Source organism: Balaenoptera borealis (genome assembly GCF_965194805.1).
Source record: "Balaenoptera borealis genome assembly, chromosome: 15".
NCBI classification, from domain to species: Eukaryota; Metazoa; Chordata; class Mammalia; order Artiodactyla; family Balaenopteridae; genus Balaenoptera; species Balaenoptera borealis.
In genome coordinates, this window is record NC_138871.1 from 91,403,651 (window position 1) to 91,422,645 (window position 18,995).

Below are 18,995 nucleotides of genomic sequence, written 5' to 3' on the forward strand. Positions count from 1 at the left end.
CAGAGAGACAGCGGCCGGTGCAAGCCGGTCCCCCGGCCCCCGGGGCTCCATGAACCTGCACTCCCCACCACTAAGATAACGAGGCTAATTTCCCAACACTTATTCTTGACTTTCCAATGTTAATTTTTAAATTATTTATTTGTTTGACATTTTCTGATTATCTTTGCACTGCAAGTTGCTTTAGTGAAAAATAGGAAGACCAATCGGGTAAGTTTGAAGAAAGTGATATTTATAAAAAGAGGAAGCAGCTCTGGACTGGGGAGGGAGCAGGGAGCCGCCGCTGGGCCTGGAACACGGGTGCTGGATGAACAGAGGGTCCAAGTCAAGTGTCTGTCTCGGGCAAGTCAGGGCCCTTCCCAAGCACAGTCCTCTTTTCAGGACGTACAGGGATGGAAAGGGATCTCCGTCCCGTCGCTCCAGCACCAGGCGGGTCCTGTCCCCACCCTTCCACCACCGCTCAGCCCCCTCCCTCCCCTCCACCGCGGCCCCGGATGTGCCATGTGAGGTGGGGCAGCTCCAGCTGCCCCCAAGCCTCCCCCGAAAGACCAGCACCCCAGGTGGACAGCAGGCGTGGCAGCGGGCCCTCAGCGCACATCGGCCCTGACCACGTGCCCAGGACCCCTCGCGGGACCCCAGACGGGCGCCAGCGCCGTGGGCAGAAGGAGCTCCGCGCCCCCTCCCCGAGTAGAGAGCCCTCCTCCCGACCACGACGCACCAGCAAGACCGACTCGGCGGCCCTGGGCCCCAGGTGCCGCCATGGGCAGGTTCACCCACTGCCCTCCTGACTCAGTCGGCAATTTCAGGGAGAAGCCAGTGACCCCGCATCTCCCGTTATCAAAATGGGCGACGGGAAGGACCCCGACGGGCTGTGTAGGGTCAGGGGTGCCCCGGCCGAAGCGGGTGCCAGCCTGATACACGGGTCCTTCATTTTCTTTTAGCTTGAAAATTTTCAAAGCCAGCGTTAGCCTTCAAAAGCCAACTACTCAGGGGATAAATCACATTAGGCAGAGGTTCCAAACTGGCAGGTGAAGCTGAGTCAGACCTGCAAATTGGTTTTGTCTGATCAAAGCCAAGGCATTGCATTAAAAATCCAGATTTCTTACTTTCTTGGAAAATGACAAAAAACTTTACCGGCGTAAAGTTCCCAGATGACGGTAACTGGCTGGGGCCAAGGGGGGTTCACAGCAGGGACCCCGGGCCCTCCTTGTCCTGTCCTGCCCAACCTCCACGTCAGGTCTGAGGGTCTGCAGGCACCAGCATCTCCCCGCACGCGGAGCAGGACGAGCACGGGTCACACACGTGTCACCAGCACCCGTGTCACTGAGGACAGAGTTGAAAGCCTCGCGATGTTGTTGTAGTTACTACTTCGACACACAAGCTTCAGGTGTGATTGTTATTCATTATTTTCACCAGTTCACAGATGAGGAAAAGTAGTGGGATATCGTGCAAGTTACTTCTGTGATCTCACTTTTCCCCTTGAAAAGTCGTGAATGCGTTTATGCGCGCACCTTCAAAGCAGCTGGCAGAGTTCAGGTAAAGCAGGCGCTCCATCAACCTAATTTCCCTTTAAACACGAGACAGGACAGCCAGAGCTTTAAACCGCTCGACAAAATCAGATAAATTCATGGGTCTTCACACTGACGCTTCCAGGCCACCTCCAATGTCAGCGAACAGCTTCAGGAGGGAGGCTGTGTTCTTCTACGTCCTTAAGACCCCACCCGAATGCCTTCTGGCCAGAATATGAGCGTGGGCAGCTTTTCCGTCCACTCGCTCCGGGGTGCTGCGACACACGTGGCACCCTGACTGTGCAAGTTCCCTGCTGTGAGAGTCAGAAGCATCTGGGAAATACAGGAAAGGAGACCCTTACAGACCCCTGAGCAAAATCCAGGGCCTGTTACAGGCCACCTGGGTGCTTGGGGAGGGGAGAGAAACACTGAGGCCAGCCCGGCAGCAGGACCAGTCGTAACAAGTAGGCAATGCTTCCCGCTTCCTCACTCCTGAGGAAAGAAGCACGTGAAGCTGACATGGAATCCGAGGGATGCACTTCTGTGCACCCACTCCCACCCCCGTGTCCAGAGCGCCTGTGAGGCCCGACACGTCTGTAAGACACTCCACACCGCGTCCCTGCGGGCGGAGGAATGGACCCACTCCCACCCCCGTGTCCAGAGCGCCGGTGAGGCCCGACACGTCTGTAAAACACTCCACACTGCGTCCCTGCGGGCGGAGGAATGGACTGAACAGCTCCAAGAAGGCCTGAGAACATGACAACAACTTAACTCTGCTTGAACAGCAGTTCTCACTGCATCTGAGCACCCAGCTGCCTTCCCGTTCTCCTAACCCTCCAAACATCCTGCGACCAGCTCCCCAAGCACAGAACTGCTTCTGGGCCCAGAGTCCGTTCTGCCAGCACCTCTACCTACTTCTTACTGCATCTTCTATCTGCAGCTCCTTCCTGGTGGCACATGTGTTACTTCCATAACTAGCTTATCAGTGACTTGGGAGCGAAATCAAAATATTCCTAATTTCCTTCATTCTCCAGATGCTCTCACTGGAGGGACCAACTCTGCCAAATCAACCCCGAGGGGAGGCTGAATGAGTGAGTGAGTGAGTGGATTGTAACCTGACAGTCATTCATGCACTCTAGGTTTCTATCAACTCACTGCTGGTGAATGAGCATCTTTTCATCTACATCCCCAAAGAGAAATCTGAACATTGTAATATTTTTTTCTGCTTATCACTACTTAAACACGTTATTTAAAAAAAATCAGTGTCAATAATTATTAATAATAAAAATAGTGTCAAAAAACAACTACTGGAAAAGAATACAACACAAATAGTTTCAATGAGCATTTACAAAAACACCTAACCTAAAAAAATGAGCTGTGCTCTACAGGAGCTACGCTGACCTCGTGCAGGGCTGGTGGGGCGTGAGATGGTGCAGCCGCCGTGGAGGCAGCGTGGCAGGTCCTCAACAATCCGACCCAGACTTGCCGTATGACACAGCACCTCCACTCGCAGGTGTGTGGGCGGGAGAACTGAAAACACGTCCACGTAGACCTGTACATGAACGCTCACACCGGCACTGGCACAACGGTCCCCAGGTGGAAACAAGCCACCTGCCCGTCGGCTGATGAAGACGGAAACAAAACACGGTCTCTCCCAATAATGGAAATTATTCAGTTAAAACAAGGAATGAAACACCTGCACATGGGGTACCACGTGGATGAATCTGGAAAACATGCCGAGTGAAGAAAGCCGACACGAAAGGCCCCACACTGCACGGCCCCAGTTACGCGAAGCGTCCAGAACAGGCAAATCCAGGGGGACAGAAAGTGGATTCGTGGTTTCCAGGGGCTGGGGGAGGGGATGATTGGTACAGAGTTCCTTTTTGGGGTGATGGAAATATTCTGGAATGGGGTAGTGGTGATGGCTGGACGGCACAGTGAAAACTTAAAACGGCCGAAGCACGCGCCTGAAAATGGGGAATTTTATGTTATGGGAATTCTACCTCCTAAAAAGTCTACGAGTCTGAATCTATGCAAAATAATCGAAGTCGGCACTGACTGTCTCCAGGGGAGACCCCTCCCGCCTCCTGTGCCCTCCCGGACACACCGTCAGGCGAGCGCAGCTTTCTACACACAGGTGCCCGCCGGAGGCATGTCCAGGCAGGGCCGTGCACACGCCCCCCTCGGCTACACGGTGCTGTAAACGCACACGCGCCAAACACCTGGGCTCCAGGCGGACGCTTGGGGTTGGCTGTCCGTGGGCCTTTTACCCTCTTCTGGAAGAGTCACTGTGAAACCCCAGTAAACTCTTGTGCTGTGTACAGCATTTATTTCTCTTTGAACTTGTGGCCTCATTTCTCACGTTGGTCTTTTCAGAAGTCAGGACGTGTGATGAATCCTACTGATGTAGTTTCACACCCGTGGGGGGATTGCCAGTTTTCCTTAGATCGGTGAGCAGCGTGGTTTCCAGGTTGAGGTCTGATGCGGACAAAAATCGTGCTGCTGAAACCGATGTGCTCGGTTACTCAGGAAGACGGATGAGGAGCAGGGCCAGAAGTTCAATGGCCCTTTTTGTGACCGTGGATTTGAAGGTGAGATCGGGTCTCAGCAGCTGCCGTGGCCCCAGAGAGCTGGGCCAGGCCCGGGGGTGGCAGCAGAGGCTCCGAGAACAGGGGAACGATGGAAAAGAGAGAGAAGATACCAGCCATAAGGTCAGCCCAGGAGAGAGAAGCTGTTCCTTCATGTGAGAGAAAAAGCCGGAGAAAGAAGGGAAAAGAGAAGAGAGGGGCTGCTGCGGGGGGAGGGGGCCCCGCGTCCCCGTGAGCCTGGACGGCGCTGAGCCGCCAGCAGAGCTGCAGCCCCTGGGCCCGACCTCAGCCCACAGCCCCTCTGGTTCCAAGGTCAGCACCCAACAGAGGCCCTGCCGCTACATCAAGGAAGGACGGTAACTTTATAAATTCTGTAAAGCCATGCGCCTGAGTAGAATCAGTCATAATACCTGTTTTGATTCACTTCCCTGCTGGATCACATCAGGTATAGTAGAGAATTACGAGCTCTGCAGGAAAACATGGGCGACGGTGACACATCACGGTGCAGATTTACTGTTCTTTCCTCTTTTACATTAAATATTTCTCATGTCAACATAGATATCTTAAATATAAACTTTGTTCCTAGATGTGTGCATGTGCGTGTGTAGGTAAATACAGTCACAGTGAGGAGATCTGAGGAAGGCAACTTAGTTAATTCATTGACAAAGGGCCGTCTGGGGACGCCCTCTTTTAAAAAGTCTGTGGACAGGGCTTCCCTGGTGGCGCAGTGGTTGAGAATCTGTCTGCCAATGCAGGGGACACGGGTTCGAGCCCTGGTCTGGGAAGATCCCACATGCCGCAGAGCAACTGGGCCCGTGAGCCACAATTACTGAGCCTGCGCGTCTGGAGCCTGTGCTCCGCAACAAGAGAGGCCGCGATAGTGAGAGGCCCGCGCACCACGATGAAGAGTGGCCCCCTCTTGCCACAACTAGAGAAAGCCCTTGCACAGAAACGAAGACCCAACACAGCCATAAATAAAAATAAATTAAAAAGAAAAAAAGTCTATGGATGGATTGAAGGGTAGGACGTCTTCGGAACATGCAATGCTGAGGCGCTCTCCGCGTCTTTCCTCTCTCGGAATATGAGATCAGGAAACGATCTACACTCCTGCCAGTGACATATTGTTTGGATAAACAATGTGCTGCTTGGCACCCTTGAACTTCTCCCCTCCCCCTTACCTAATGGGAGCTTCAGAAATGATGGCGCTTCCCTGAGATACTCGACAGTGACGGTCAATTCATCGCCAGCATTTCTCAAAAGATGCACCTGTCAATGTGACAAAAGGCAGTTACTTTACCATCACAAAGCGACCAGCACAGAAATAGAAATAAATCCCTACACGTCTCGCCTGTCTCCCGAGAATTCAGTGTTCGTGATTACCTTTGAAACTCTGAAAGTCTTGCGAGCCTTACCTGCCATAACAAAAGGATGGCTGTATGTGCCCAGGTACAGGACTCTGGCGCCTCAGCTACACACATGTTCACACGTCAGCAGAGGTTTGAGGCGGGGCTCCCTGCACACTCTACCCACACCATCCCGGAAACTCAAGTCATGTGAGAAACCCGCGTGGAGCGCAAAGGACAAATTTCAGATGCTGGCGACACACACCAGCTGGTTAACTGGACACTGCAAACCGAAAATATGAGCTTCGAAGTTTAAACGACATTTTAGTTTTGGAGAAATCAACGGGCATCACTTCGCCCTTCTCGGCGGCAGTGCCACCATCCCCACGGTTCAGGCCCTTCCCCTGTAACCCAAAGAGCTCATTCCTTTAGCTCTAGGGTCAGCTTTTAACGCTCAACGTTTGCCTCGTTTAAGCAAACGTGATTCACACACATTAGCCAAAGCCCGGAGTAAGAAGCTGTACATGTGCGCGCCCCCAGCGTCCCATCGGGAACGCGTGCGATGCTTCCACGCGGCCCCGGCCCTCCCCTGAACACGCCCCTGCGGACGACCTGCTTCTGCCTGGAGAGCCACAGAAACGCCTTTCCCGTCACCCCGGGGACGTTCTCCGTGTCCCCCGAGCCGGAGCTCCTCCCCTTTGCCTCGGCCCGTGAAACCCGCTGCCTCGTCCTGGGGGCTCATGGAGCTTTAAATTCAAGACCAGGTGTCACCTGGACAGCACGAGCCTGAGATGTGTGCCCCTCTCTGCGGTCAAGTTCTCCCGCTGCTTCTGTTATGTGGGTCTGCCCACGTGTGCACACGCACACGCACACACACGCACCCCTACCTCAATAAGTGAGCATATATTTAACAACTTTACAAGTCTTCCTGGAGATAAAATGGAGTTTAAAGCATTAAAATCTATCTAATAAAGGCTAATTAGCCCCCAAAAGACTCGCTCACATATTTACACGGCTCAGTCCTTCAGCGTTGTTCCCCAGGCCCTTGAAGAAACATCACTTTGGACAAGTTAATTTTATCCGGAAACAACAGTAGAGCATGAGGCAGGTGCACCTTTGATTAAAGAGTGGGCTTAACTTCAACGTATTATTATTTTTCAAATCCCAAGTGTCTACCTTGCCTTGATGCTTCCAGACTCTGAAATGCTTGGACAAGGCAAAGGTTTTACTTCATCACCAGTTTCTTTTTTTTCAACTTAGTTCAAAGTATGTATGTGTTGTCTGCAAAAAAATATTTTGACTACTGACCATTAATGCCTCCAAATTCAACGAATGACCTCAAAGCTATGTCTGCCCCTCAGACCACGACCTTTGGACTGACGGGTGTCGGGAAGGAGCCTGACTCCACGCTCGGCTCTGGATGGCGGGGCCCCTGCTCCGCCTCAGAGAGACACGGACTTGCTTTTGCATCTATTTAAGACCAGCAATTCCGGCACCTTCCTGCCTGCGTCCCCGTCACCGGGCACATCTGCTCTGCTCTGACAAAGTAGGTGCAGGTTCCGATTTCCCACCTCTGACTCACCTGCTGGGCCGCCAAGTTTTACCAGTGAGTCAGACATATTTCTTTTTTAGGAAGGATTCAACTCTCGTATGAATCTTCCCCAAGCTTTTAAAATGCCGCTCGAACCATTTAAACTGCTGGGTGTCTCAGGTAAACTACTTGAGCTGCCACAACAAAAAGCCACAGGCTGGGGCTTGGACGACAGACACTCTCTGCCACGGTTCTGAGGCAGAGCCCGCGGTCAGGGTGCCAGCCGGGTCAGGGCTCTGGTGAGGGCCCTCATCCTAGCTGCAGACGGCCACCTTCTCGCTGTGTCCTCACAGGGCACAGAGCGAGCTCTGGCGTCCCCCCCTTACACGGATGCTAATCCTACTGGACGGGGCCCCACCCTCATGACTTCATCTCCCTGGATTCTCCTCCGAAAGGCTCCTCCGCCTGACGTCATCACCCGGGGGCTACTGCTCCAACCTGTGAATCTGGGGCACAGACACTCGGTCCGGGACAGGGGCTGGCAGCCTTGCGGCCTCAGAGGAGTTTCTCCAGGGAGTCTCCAAAGTTGCCTCACCTGGGACGCCTTCCAGGGAGTGAAGAAATCATCCCATATGGTTATGACTGAGGAACCAGCGCAGCTTTAAAATGTTGTAACTGAAATATGATGACTGGATATTTTAGAATAGGAAGTAACAAACAGATACACGACGAAAGGATGGGTGTCTTTCACATGCCAGAGCCCTGGATGGACACCTCAGACACACGGCTACTGGTGTATCTTGTGTGTCCTTCCAGAGATCGTCTACGCATTTGCGAGAACGCCTTCTCTCTTGAGGGCACTTCGGTGACATCTAGCAGAATTCACAATTTGTGTGCCTTTTGGCCCTGTGCCCACACGTGTAGGTACATGACCACGTGGGAACAAAGAGGCACATGCAGGAAAGCACACTACACCACGTGTACTGTCTGTCCACTTCTTTGGCCCTGTTTTCACGTCAATGGAACCATGCCCATTAGACGAATCACTCTCTTTGCCTAAAATCGAATCTGTAGTTCACCCCACGTCAGCACATAGACCCGTCCTGCTCCTTCACACGGGTGGTGGGCTGCACTTCACGAATGTCCAGGGACGAATCCCCCTCCATCCTCCACCCGCATGTCTCTGCTGAGAGGGTCACAACCCCCTGCATCACTAGCCCCACATGCACCTTCACTAACATTTCTAGAATTCTTTTCAGAGCTTCTCTGTCCTGTATTACTACACGAGCAAACTTGGGATAAACTTTCGGTATTTTGAATGTCTCTTTTGCTTGTCCTCTACATTTTGAGATTCTTTAAAAATGTGCACCTTCATCTTTATTATTTCCTTCTTTACCCTTGTGGGTCACTCTGTTGCTCTTTCTTCAAACTTTTGAGGTAAAAAATGGCGCTTTTTTGTTTACCTCCTTGCTTTCTAATGAACATACTTAAAAACTGTTAATCTTCCCCTAAGCATTACGTAGTTGTTTCCCATAATTTCTATATGAAGTGTCTCAACATTGTTCATGTCTGTATCTTTTCCTTTAGCTTTTCTTTTTACACAAGTATAACTATTTTTATAGTTTCCAGATATGTGGAAAATTTTTAAAAGCAGTTTTCATTTTGCTTAGAGGACATAACCTATATTATGCTTATTCTTGGCTTCCTTTGTGGCCTGAACAATTGCTGTGAATGTTCCACGTGCTTTCGAGAGAATGTGGGTTTTATGTGGGACAAATATGCATAGGCTCACACCCCCTCACACTCCCTCACATACAAATACACAGGCTCACACACACACACACAATCACATACAAACACATAGGCTCACACACACACACATACAAATACAGAGGCTCACACACACTCACATACAAATACACAGGATCACACACACACACACACAATCACATACAAACACATAGGCTCACACACACACACATACAAATACAGAGGCTCACACACACTCACATACAAATACATAGGATCACACACACATACATACAGAGGTTCACACACACACACACTCACATACAAATACAGAGGCTCACACACCACACACACATACAAATACATAGGATATCACACACACAAACATACAAATACAGAGTTTCACACACACACTCACATACAAATACATAGGCTCACACACACATACATACAAACACATAGGCTCACACACACACTCACATACAAATACATAGGCTCACACACACACAAACACATAGGCTCACACACACACACATACACTCACATACAAACACCTAGGCTCACACACTCACATACAAACACATAGGCTCACACACACTCACACACAAACACATAGGCTCACACACACACACACGCACAGAGGCTCACACCCCATCACACACACACACACACACACACACACACACACACACTCGCACCCGCTGGCCCGCTGGCCCCTTGGCCGTCACCTGCAGGGTTGGGTCCCCCCCCCGACTCCCCCTCACTAACACCACCACTGTCGACGTCTGGACCGCTGCCTCCACGCTCCGCGCCAAGCCCCGACACCTGTGCCTGCCCTTCTCGCCTCCAGCTCCACGGACGTATTCTCTGGTCCCACCGAGACCTACCGCCTGCCGGTAACTTCCGCCCTCCCGGCCCTCATGGTGCCGATGCCCTCACCACCTCTTTATTGCACTAAATACCCAGATCCGCCCCCAGAGCCCTGGCTGCACACGCACCTTCACCCCCGTCTGAGTGTCCTTCTACCTGACGGTGACCAGCGACCCCTGGGCTGGTCCACTCTGCACTCACGGACAGGTTCCCGGGAACAGGCCCTTTGACGTGGGCCCCGAGGCTCATCAGGCCTCCCCCGCCTGCCCATCTGCGTCCGGGCCCTTCTCTGCAGACGCACAGGGGCCCGGCCATCACCCTGAACACACCCTCTGCCCCCAGCGGCAGGTGGCAGTGCCTGTGGTGAGAACCCAGGGATCCTCCCAGCTGCTTGGCATGGAGAACCGCATGCAGCTCAGTGTCTTCTCAACAGTGTTTTGCCTCTTTGCTATATGAATTTTCAAATGCTTCATTTGTACAATCAGGACACTCTGAACATAGAGGCTGTTTTGCTGTAAATGATTTCAGCGTCCGTACTTACAGCCACAGTGAGCAGGAAGGTTTCCTGAGACAAAGCACAGCAGTTCATGGAGCTGAGGTCCCCGCAGCCAGCGTCGACCCCACTCACAGCCCGAGCGCCACGGGGAGGTGAGCTGCCTAGTGTCTGACGGCCGAGGTGCCCGTCCTGCTGGCTGGCAAGGGAGCTCAAGGCACTCACTCCTGTGCGGTTCTGGAGAGAACTGCTTCAGGCGAGTGAGCGACTTCACCCCCTCATCGAACGACCCGTGAGCCCTCTCGCCTGGACTGCACCCTCCGCATTCTTCCGGGCCCGGAGGACTGCCGCCCTGGTCTGAGGGCAGGAGCGAGTCCTCCCAGGAGTCGGGAAACACCTTTTACCTGAACAGAGACAGAGCCACACTGTTCTCTCCTTTGGAAAATGAATTCACTCACTTCTGCCTGAACACACTACATTATTAGACAAACTAAACTTAACATATGCTTTTATTCATTCTTAATATATATTTTTTACATTTTATATATTATATATAATTTTAGCGTGTATTCTTCGCTTTGCCAGGATTCTTTCAATATTTGAACCCCATGTTTGTATTCACATGAAGCCTATTTACAGGAGCCAGAGGACTGCTTCAGACCTGGAAGTGGTAACCGGCTATGCTTCCACTGACACTGGTTTCCTGAATCTGAAAGAGACAACAGGACCCTGGACGGCAGAGCCACAGAGGCAGCGGCAGGTAACCACCAGCACAGGTGGTCTGGTTCCCGTGATGGGCAGGAGGGCTGAGGGTGTGGTGTTGACTGATTGATCGTGGAGCCCTGAGGACTGAAATATCAATAGATGAGGAATATATTCCAGCTGTAATTGATCTGCGCAAGTGATAAATGTCTCCACCAGGCTGGCAGAGACCTGACCTGTTATCACTACACAGAGCCGTAGATTCTCCATCAGTGCTGAGAACCGAGCTGATTCATAGTCTCACCATCCCTTGAATAAAGGAGAGTCTAAGTCCATTTGAAGAAAGACTGCCAAACATTTTCTCTGCAAATATCCCCCCATCCTCTATACACGGACGTGCGGAACCAGTGACAGCTCTGTGAGAGCAACGCTTCCAGACGCCGGGTCTGCGCTGGCGCCTGGACACCCAACACCTGCCCTGGTCCACGAGTCAGAACAGGATGCTGAGGTCGGCCAGGTGACCGGTGTCCTTCGCCTTGGACCCACCTCACATCTGTCCCTAACACATCCTGTGGTTCTCTTTCCCTTCCCTGAAGAGAGGGTTGCACAGACATATTCCCTAACTGGTAGAATCTCCAGGCTAGTTTCCTGACTCAGGCCTATCAGGCAAGAAGGGTCAAGTGGGAACCCCCAGAACTGCTTCTCTGGGGTCAGACAGGAAACCACAGCCGTGCTGCATGGAAGACCAGGAAGATGCGGCCCCCTCCGCCAGCCAGCGTAGGTACTTGGCCCCGGCAGAAAGCACGTGAATTGCCAGTAACAACCGTACCTTATTGTAAGTATAAACACACAGAACTACAACGACAACCATGGCTCCAGATGCGTTCTCCTTCCCAGAACAAACGGAACACGTTCCTGGTACCTGGGTTACAACCACAGACACAGCCAACGCTTCCCTTTCCTGGAGGTTCTGGCTGTCAGCAAACGCCAGCAGAAGCGGCGGCAGTAGTGGACCCTGACCTGCATCCGGGCCAGGCCGGGCGTCCGTCTTTCTGTCACCCCGCCCCCAGCATCTCACCAGCCCTCGCGGCCCCCGGCTGGTCAGCTGCATCGTGACATTGTGTGTATTCAACTTGGGGGGACACGAGGCCACCCCCTAGAGAGTCTGTGAAGACGCGGAGTGCCAGAGCGGGAAGTGGCCCCAGAGACAGACGGGGGCTGGGCCTGGCACCTGTGACGTGAGAACGAGTTGCCGCAGGAGCGCCCCTGCTGCCAAGACGGCAAGGCTCGCGGGCGGTTGGCTTGGATCCCGATGGGGGCGCGGCCCACGGCTGGACACGCTGCTCTTCCCACGCACCCACGGTCCGTCGTGCCACAGACACGGAGACACCTCTGCACTATATCCACGCTGCCCCGGGCAGGCGCCCTGCCACCCGGGCCCGCCGCCCGAAGACCCCAGGCGCCGCAAGTGTCCGTGGCAGATGGGGTTTCTAGGCGGCGTCCGGAGGAGGCGAGCGGGATAATCACACACATCCCTTTGTGTTTGCTCTCCTCGTGGAAAAGCTCCTACCTGGTTACTGGGCTCAGGTAGGGTCTGGATGCTCGACCGTGGTCAACGCTACAACACAGAGTCCCGTCCGTCAGAGTCTGAGTGTCCTCTGTCTCCCAAGGCCATAGGGGCTGGACACGTGCATCTCTGCTACCAAGGGCAGCAGTTTATACAAGGCCGGCCTGGACCGGGCCCCCGGGGAGGAAGTGAGCACGTGAACAAGAGCCAGACTCCCCTGCCCCCGGTGCTACTGCACCAACGAAGCCCCACAAAGCACACCGGTGACTTTCCTGGGAGTGTAGATGCCCATTCCAATGACTTTGAACCCTGCTAGTTTCGAGGCCCGGGAATTAGGGAAGAGTGATGCTGAACCAAAGCCACCTGCTGAAACCTCTGCGGGTGGCAGGTGATTCTCGTGCACAGCGGGGTTGAGAATCACGTCTCTGAACACTTTTCCAACTCATGCACGAGAAAATACTGTTGGTCGGTTATCTCTATGTCTATTCTTCTATCCATTCACCCATCCACCCCTGTTCTATCAGCTATCTGTCTATCTATCGGTCTACCTGTCTATCTACCTACCTTCTATCCATCGATCTTCCCTCTACCTAACCTACTTATTTCAGCCTGTTTCTTTCCATAGCACTTAGGCTCCTTCCAACAAGACGGAAGGGCTGCCTTAACCTCCTGTGTTCGGGACAGTTTCTCATGTGAGCAGAGACTGAGAGAAGGTGACCATCGCCCAAGGAGGGAAGATGTGAGGAGGTGGGGGGCCGGGAGTCAGTCGGCTGCCGTGGGGAGGAGGAAGCCCGGACGGCCCAGGGCCCGAGAGCAGGCTCATCCTTGAGGGCAGAGGCCTTGCTGACGCCTGCCGGGTGCTGCGGTACTCAGGGGAAGGAGGGGCCACCCGTACTTGCCAAGCGACCTGGAGAAACCGGCGACCGGCCTCAGCTCCCTCAGGACGCCTTCCACCAAACGCAGCTGCAGCTGCCGAGTGACGGCCCACGAGGTGCCGTGAGCGGGGGTTCTGGGGGGTGACGGCCTGGCTGCCGCTTGGAACAGTGGCCTGGAAGGTTCCATGTCTACCATTTCTTAAACACAAGTGAAGACTTTATTTCTAAGGGCTCTCGAGTTCAGAATCACCAGAACTCAGACTCTGTCCTGAGACCTTAGTGACAGCCAAGCTGCTGTGCATGAATAAAACGTGTATAAAAAGGACTCATTTCGACCCGAAAAGGAGGCCTCAGAACACAAGTCTGTGACGTTCTATCAGTTAGGGCAGTTTGTAATCAATGGTTTTCATGGGACTTAAAACCCTGGCCTGCCATTCTGGACTCGAAGTTAATTTAACATTTGAGATTTTTAAAAAAAATTCTGAGCATGTTGCATAAAAATGAAGTTCCGTAATGTTTCTCGTTCTGAGACCCTTCAGGACGGAGCACTGACCCTGCGCTGACTCTCACTGGACAGCGGTCTGGGTTCTGCTGTGGGGACTCTGCTGCCAGGTCTCCTGCCATACGTGAGGGCCTGGGGGTCCCACAGGGGGACCAGCTGCCCCCGCGTCACCTTCCCCCCAGGCATCACTAACCTCTGCACACAGGTGAGACTGAGTGATTTCCAAACATCATTTTTCCTTCCTCTCTGAATAGTGAGATGTCTCAGAATTTGCCCAATAAAATTATGGAAAGTTTACTCTCTGCCACGTCGGCTACGATATTACATGTTGATGTGGATAAGGACACACGGTGTATTAAAAAGAGGGAAATAAACACATTTTTGTCGCCCGAAAGCAGTACAACTTTTCCAAAGCAGGAGACAATATACAGTATGAGGCTCATTTTGTGGATCTTTTGTGTGGAGCAGAACTGACTTTTTTTCTTTTAGGATTAAGTGAATCCAGAATTTACTCTGAAAAATGAGTTTCACGGTGTGAAACTGTGATTTATGAGGTCTTTTACAAATTTAATATTTTTATGAACTTCATAAGTCTGAAAAGCTGAGATTGTATGTCATTAGCAGTGCTCCAATCATGGCTTTTGTGTCACATAAGACTGTAGACTTGTAATTTGATAATTTGGTCCAAAAAGTATATTTGTATCAGTCAAGTATTGGAACAGCTCCATTTATAAGCTTTACACATCATTTACTTAAATTAAAAGTCTTTCTTTTCAGATGAATGCTTTTTACTTTCCCTGGGCTGGGATAAAGTTACCTAGGTGTACACTGTCTCTTTTTGAATTACTATGTATTTTCTCACATTAAGAAAGCAAACTTTTGCAGAGATTGAAAACTAACCCAAATGTTAAGTTTAGGAAGTAAATAGATGAGAGCACGTCATCCATTTGAACCTAAACCTAAAACTACAAGTCCCTTGAGACCAAGAAACATGTCGTCCCACCTGCAAATCTTTCCTCTGTGCCTGGAGCAAGTTAAAGTAATTCTTCACCTAGTTAACGACCTACTAATATGCTGTGTTGGAGCCTGACTTGACCTTGGGCAAGGTTCATGTCTGCAAAGGGGTGCTGGGGCGGAGCCTGTGACCCCCATGTCCACGGGCCAGCATCCCGGACACACACCAGAGGTGAGCGTCCCGAGACGTCCTCCAAGGCGACGAGCACACAAAGCCAGAGGGGGCCGGTGTGCGGACCCTCACAGGCTCCACTCGGGTCACCGGGCGGGGTCCCCACTCCCTGAATTTCAACCCTCTCATCTTTAAAATAGCAGCCACCAAATCTACCTTTTACAGCATCGGAGAGGACCCATGACGTGTGGATTGTGAAGGGACGTGGCACAGAGGCCCCTTCGAAACACGACTTCCTAAACTTTCTAAGCTTTTCTAAAGCTCTGTGTCTATGAATACACTCGTGAAATGAACTTTCAGAGAAAAAAATAATGAGAATAAGAGGCTATCTAATAAAAAGAACAAAAACCGTAAAATATCAAACACTTACCACTTCTTCGTGGGTTGCATTTTCTACATTAATGCCATTAACCTGAAAGAATGACAAATTAAGAATTTTGAGGATAATAATTGATGAGTCTCAATTCAAAACTAACATGAACTAACATGCAACAGAGCTAAGGACTGAAGTTTAAGATACTGACCTGGAGGAGGGCGTCCCCTACGAATAACATCCCTGTCTGGTGGGCTGCAGGGTCGCAAAAGGGGCAACAGTGTTAAGAGAGGTTCAGAGACATCGTGCCCCTCCTGGCAGTGCTTTAGGGTTAGAGTCTGCAGCACTGGCATTGTGTGTGTGCAGATGTGAGTGTGAGTGTGAGTGTGTGCACACGTGTGCAGTGTGAGTGTGGGTATGTGTGCACACGTGTGCATTGTGTGCACACACGTGTGTGTTGAGTGTGGGTATGTGTGCACACACGTGTGCATTGTGAGTGTGGGTATGTGTGCACACACGTGTACATGTGAGTGTGGGTATGTGTGTGCACACGTGTGCATGTGAGTGCGGTATGTGTGTGCACACGTGCATGTGAGTGTGGGTATGTGTGCACATGTGTGCATGTGTGTGGATGTGTGTGCATGCAGGAGTCTCTGTGGGTGAACGTGTGCATATGTGAGTGTGGGTATGTGTGTGTGCACGTGTGCATGTGTGTGGTATGTGCAAGGATGTGTGTATGGATGGATGTGTGTGGATGTGTGTGCATGCAGGAGTCTCTGTGGGTGAACGTGTGCATGTGTGTGTGCACACGCTCGCATGTGTGATGCGTGAGAACGTGAGCACGTGTGTGTGTGTGTGTGCGCGCGTGCACGTGTGTACACGGTGTGGGGAAACGCCAACAGCACAACCCCAGCGCCCCCCTCGCCCGGCCCCTGAAGCTAAACATTCAGCTAATTTTAAGCACATTAAGAGAGTTACTTTGTAAACGCAGAGCCTTGTTCAATAAGAAGCACAAATGTCACTTCCTCCTAATGAAGGATTTCATTACATGTGTGGAAAGTCTGATCCCCGTTTTTCATTAAGTCGACACAGACAATAAAATAGGAATCCCAGAAGCCACTCAGCATTTTCCCCTTTCTTGGGAACACATTTACATAGACTGCTTTAATTAAAGAAAATGTGCCCAGAATATTAAAGGGAAAAGGAAAGAAAACCTTTGTATTGTAAAGTTTGAGTATAATCTCTACAGCATTATTCCACTTCACTTTTCTATTTTCACAGAGGCAGAGAGATGACTCCTTTCAATAATAAGACTGAAAGAATTCGCACCAAACGTAAAGCATTTTGCAGTGTAAACCCTGACAGCTGTTTTTTCTCCTTTGTAACACAAGTGCCCGACTTCAGCTCTGCTCCCCTCGACGAGTCTGCAGGCCACACACCAGTCAGAGCCAGGGCCCCGGCCCCTGCGCCGCAACGAGGACCCCGCACTTCAGAGACCTTGGTTGATTTCAGTAACTGACCACTTGGCCCCTTGTGTTTTCTCTTCCTGTGCTGTAAGTTCCCACCTTTATGTTTAAATTCCCCAATAAAGGGCGATCCCGGGAAACCCTAGGCCCCGGCCTCGACCCCAGTGAAAGCAGGACCCCGGGCCTCGTGCACTCTGCCGGCAGCCTGCATCTCGCTGTGCGACCCAGGGGTGCTGTGTGATTTCCAGGTCCTGTCAGCAACGAACTTTTATTTTTTCAGCCCCCTCATGGCTACTGCTGAAGGCATCGTACGACCATAATGAGAGCCACAAGGGCTGGTCCAGCCGCAGCACAGGTTAGAGACAGGCTGAGACCTGCAGAAAACACATTTTCACAGGTTTTTTTGCCTTCCTCAAGATTTGTTTTCATTTATAAGTCATTGGTTAAATATTGGAAACCAAATAATGAGTTATTAACACTGGAATTCTTTAAATTCCAGGTAAATATTTAATGTCAATTGTTAATATTAGTTCTAGTCATTAACTAGTATTAAATTTCATTGAAAATAAAGTACAGTCTTTATATTAATGAATTTAATGGTATGGTTTTAGGTAACTAATAAAGTTCTCATTTACACTGAGCCTTTGCCCAGAAAACCTCCGTCACCCACTAGGTGAGATCTACACTCCCCCACAGGGGGGCCCTTTCAGAATCCCCATCTCTGCCTCTGCCTCTCTCTGCCTCTGTCTCTGTGTCTTTCTGTCTCTCTCTGCCTCTGTCACTCTGTCTCTGTCTCTGCCTCTGTCTCTCTCTGTCTCTGCCTCTCTATGTCTCTGTGTCTCTGTCTCTCTCTGCCTTTCTGTCTCTCTCTGTCTCTTGTCTGTCTCTCTGTCTCTGTCTGTCTCTGTCTCTCTGTCTCTCTCTGCCTGTCTCTGTCTCTGTCTCTTGTCTGTCTCTCTGTCTCTGTCGTTAAAGCAAAGCTAATTAAAAAGACTTCCCAGTTAAATCTTTGAAATGTTTTCTCTTTGTTGGACACTTTTAGTCCTAAAGAAACAAATTAAAAAGTGGTAAAATGGACGATAAAATAAAACCATGGAAGTTTGATTTTAATTTAAAATTTTAATTAATGTTCCTAAATAAACTCTTTGGTGAGATTAAGCTAGGTTTGGGGATTTCAGCTGAAAAGTGGCTCTAGTTGATTTCTGTGGTAATCTTGCCATTACATCAGGATGTAAAATGGAAATACAGTGCAATGTATTTTAACCCACATAAATATTCAAACATGCAAACTAGCTACAATGAGATATTTTCTATTTCTGTTATACTTGCCTTTTCAAGTCAAATTAATCGCTATTACTATAGTGTTATGTGAGACTGTGTAAATTTAGTCATTGTTTGCAATACAATTGTGTTATAACGGAAACTATTCTTTTTGCAAATTAATTAGTCTTTGTAAAATTCAGACGCCTGTTAAATATTCATTCACATAAACTTCTGGGTAGTATTAGAAAATGATAACACTTCTTAAAAAGTCTTACGTGCACTGAACATCTGGATTAATAATGACTAAAACCCTCTTCATCATCCTTTACAAGCACTGAGTCCTTGAAGCCCCAGAACCCAACACGTGTGGACGTCATCACCACCGAGCGGTCAGTGGGAAGAGGCACGGGGCTGACCCCACCCTGGAGAGACCCTGAGGGGCCAGCCGCTTACTCTGCCTCAGAACCAGACTCAGGGGCACAGGATTCACTTCCAAATTCTGCCCTGGTTCCATCCCTAGACCTCTCCAACCTTCCGTTGCCCCCCTGCACAGGGAGATTATCCTATTACCTCACAGGACAGTGCGGATTAAATGTTGGTCCATGGAAGTGCTAACAAGGTTTCTCTTCCCATCTTCCAAGCGGCCCTGGGAGGTTATGTGTTATTGATAATGGGGGTAGTTAAATTCTTTAAGTAATTCAAGATATTTCAGCCATTTCTAAGTATCTTGTAAATTAAAATTAAAAAGTACTTCCATCTTCCAGGATGGCCCTCAACTGTGGAAGCTGACACAGTGGATGGTATTAGGAGGATTCAAGGAGCAATGACAAAGTGGGTCCAGGACAGAAAGGACTTGTACGGAGAGCCTCTCAGACACCTCCTGTAGCCATAGCAACTGGATTCTTTGCTGCCAACCTGCCTCCCTCTGATCTTAACATCAAGTGATCCTTCAGCAGTAAGAACACGCTGGCAACCTGGCAGCCAAATTCTCTGCTGCATTTCACGCTTAGCAATCAGCTACCAAAGACGAAGGCTCTTCTCA

The 18,995-nt window shown here is 50.6% G+C and overlaps 1 protein-coding gene across 19 annotated transcripts in view; it reads right to left on the bottom strand.

The window, feature by feature from the left end:
- The window catches only part of SNTG2 (syntrophin gamma 2), a 221,886-nt gene that overhangs the window by 100,685 nt on the left and 102,206 nt on the right, over window positions 1–18,995 (bottom strand). For 16 of the 19 annotated variants that reach the window (XR_014234716.1, XR_014234717.1, XR_014234718.1 and 13 more), the window contains exons 5-7: window positions 15,436–15,479; window positions 15,282–15,323; window positions 5,272–5,359 (exon numbers count right to left, since the gene is read on the bottom strand). The exons of 1 other annotated variant lie outside the window; for it this stretch is intronic. Coding sequence is in view for 10 of the 18 variants with exons in the window: in XM_082356518.1 (XP_082212644.1) it covers window positions 5,272–5,359; window positions 15,282–15,323; window positions 15,436–15,479 (174 nt within the window). In the remaining 8 variants the exon portion in view is untranslated. The remainder of the gene's footprint in view (window positions 1–5,271; window positions 5,360–15,281; window positions 15,324–15,435; window positions 15,480–18,995) is intronic. 2 more of the 19 variants (XM_082356516.1, XM_082356517.1) reach the window with 2 other exon arrangements.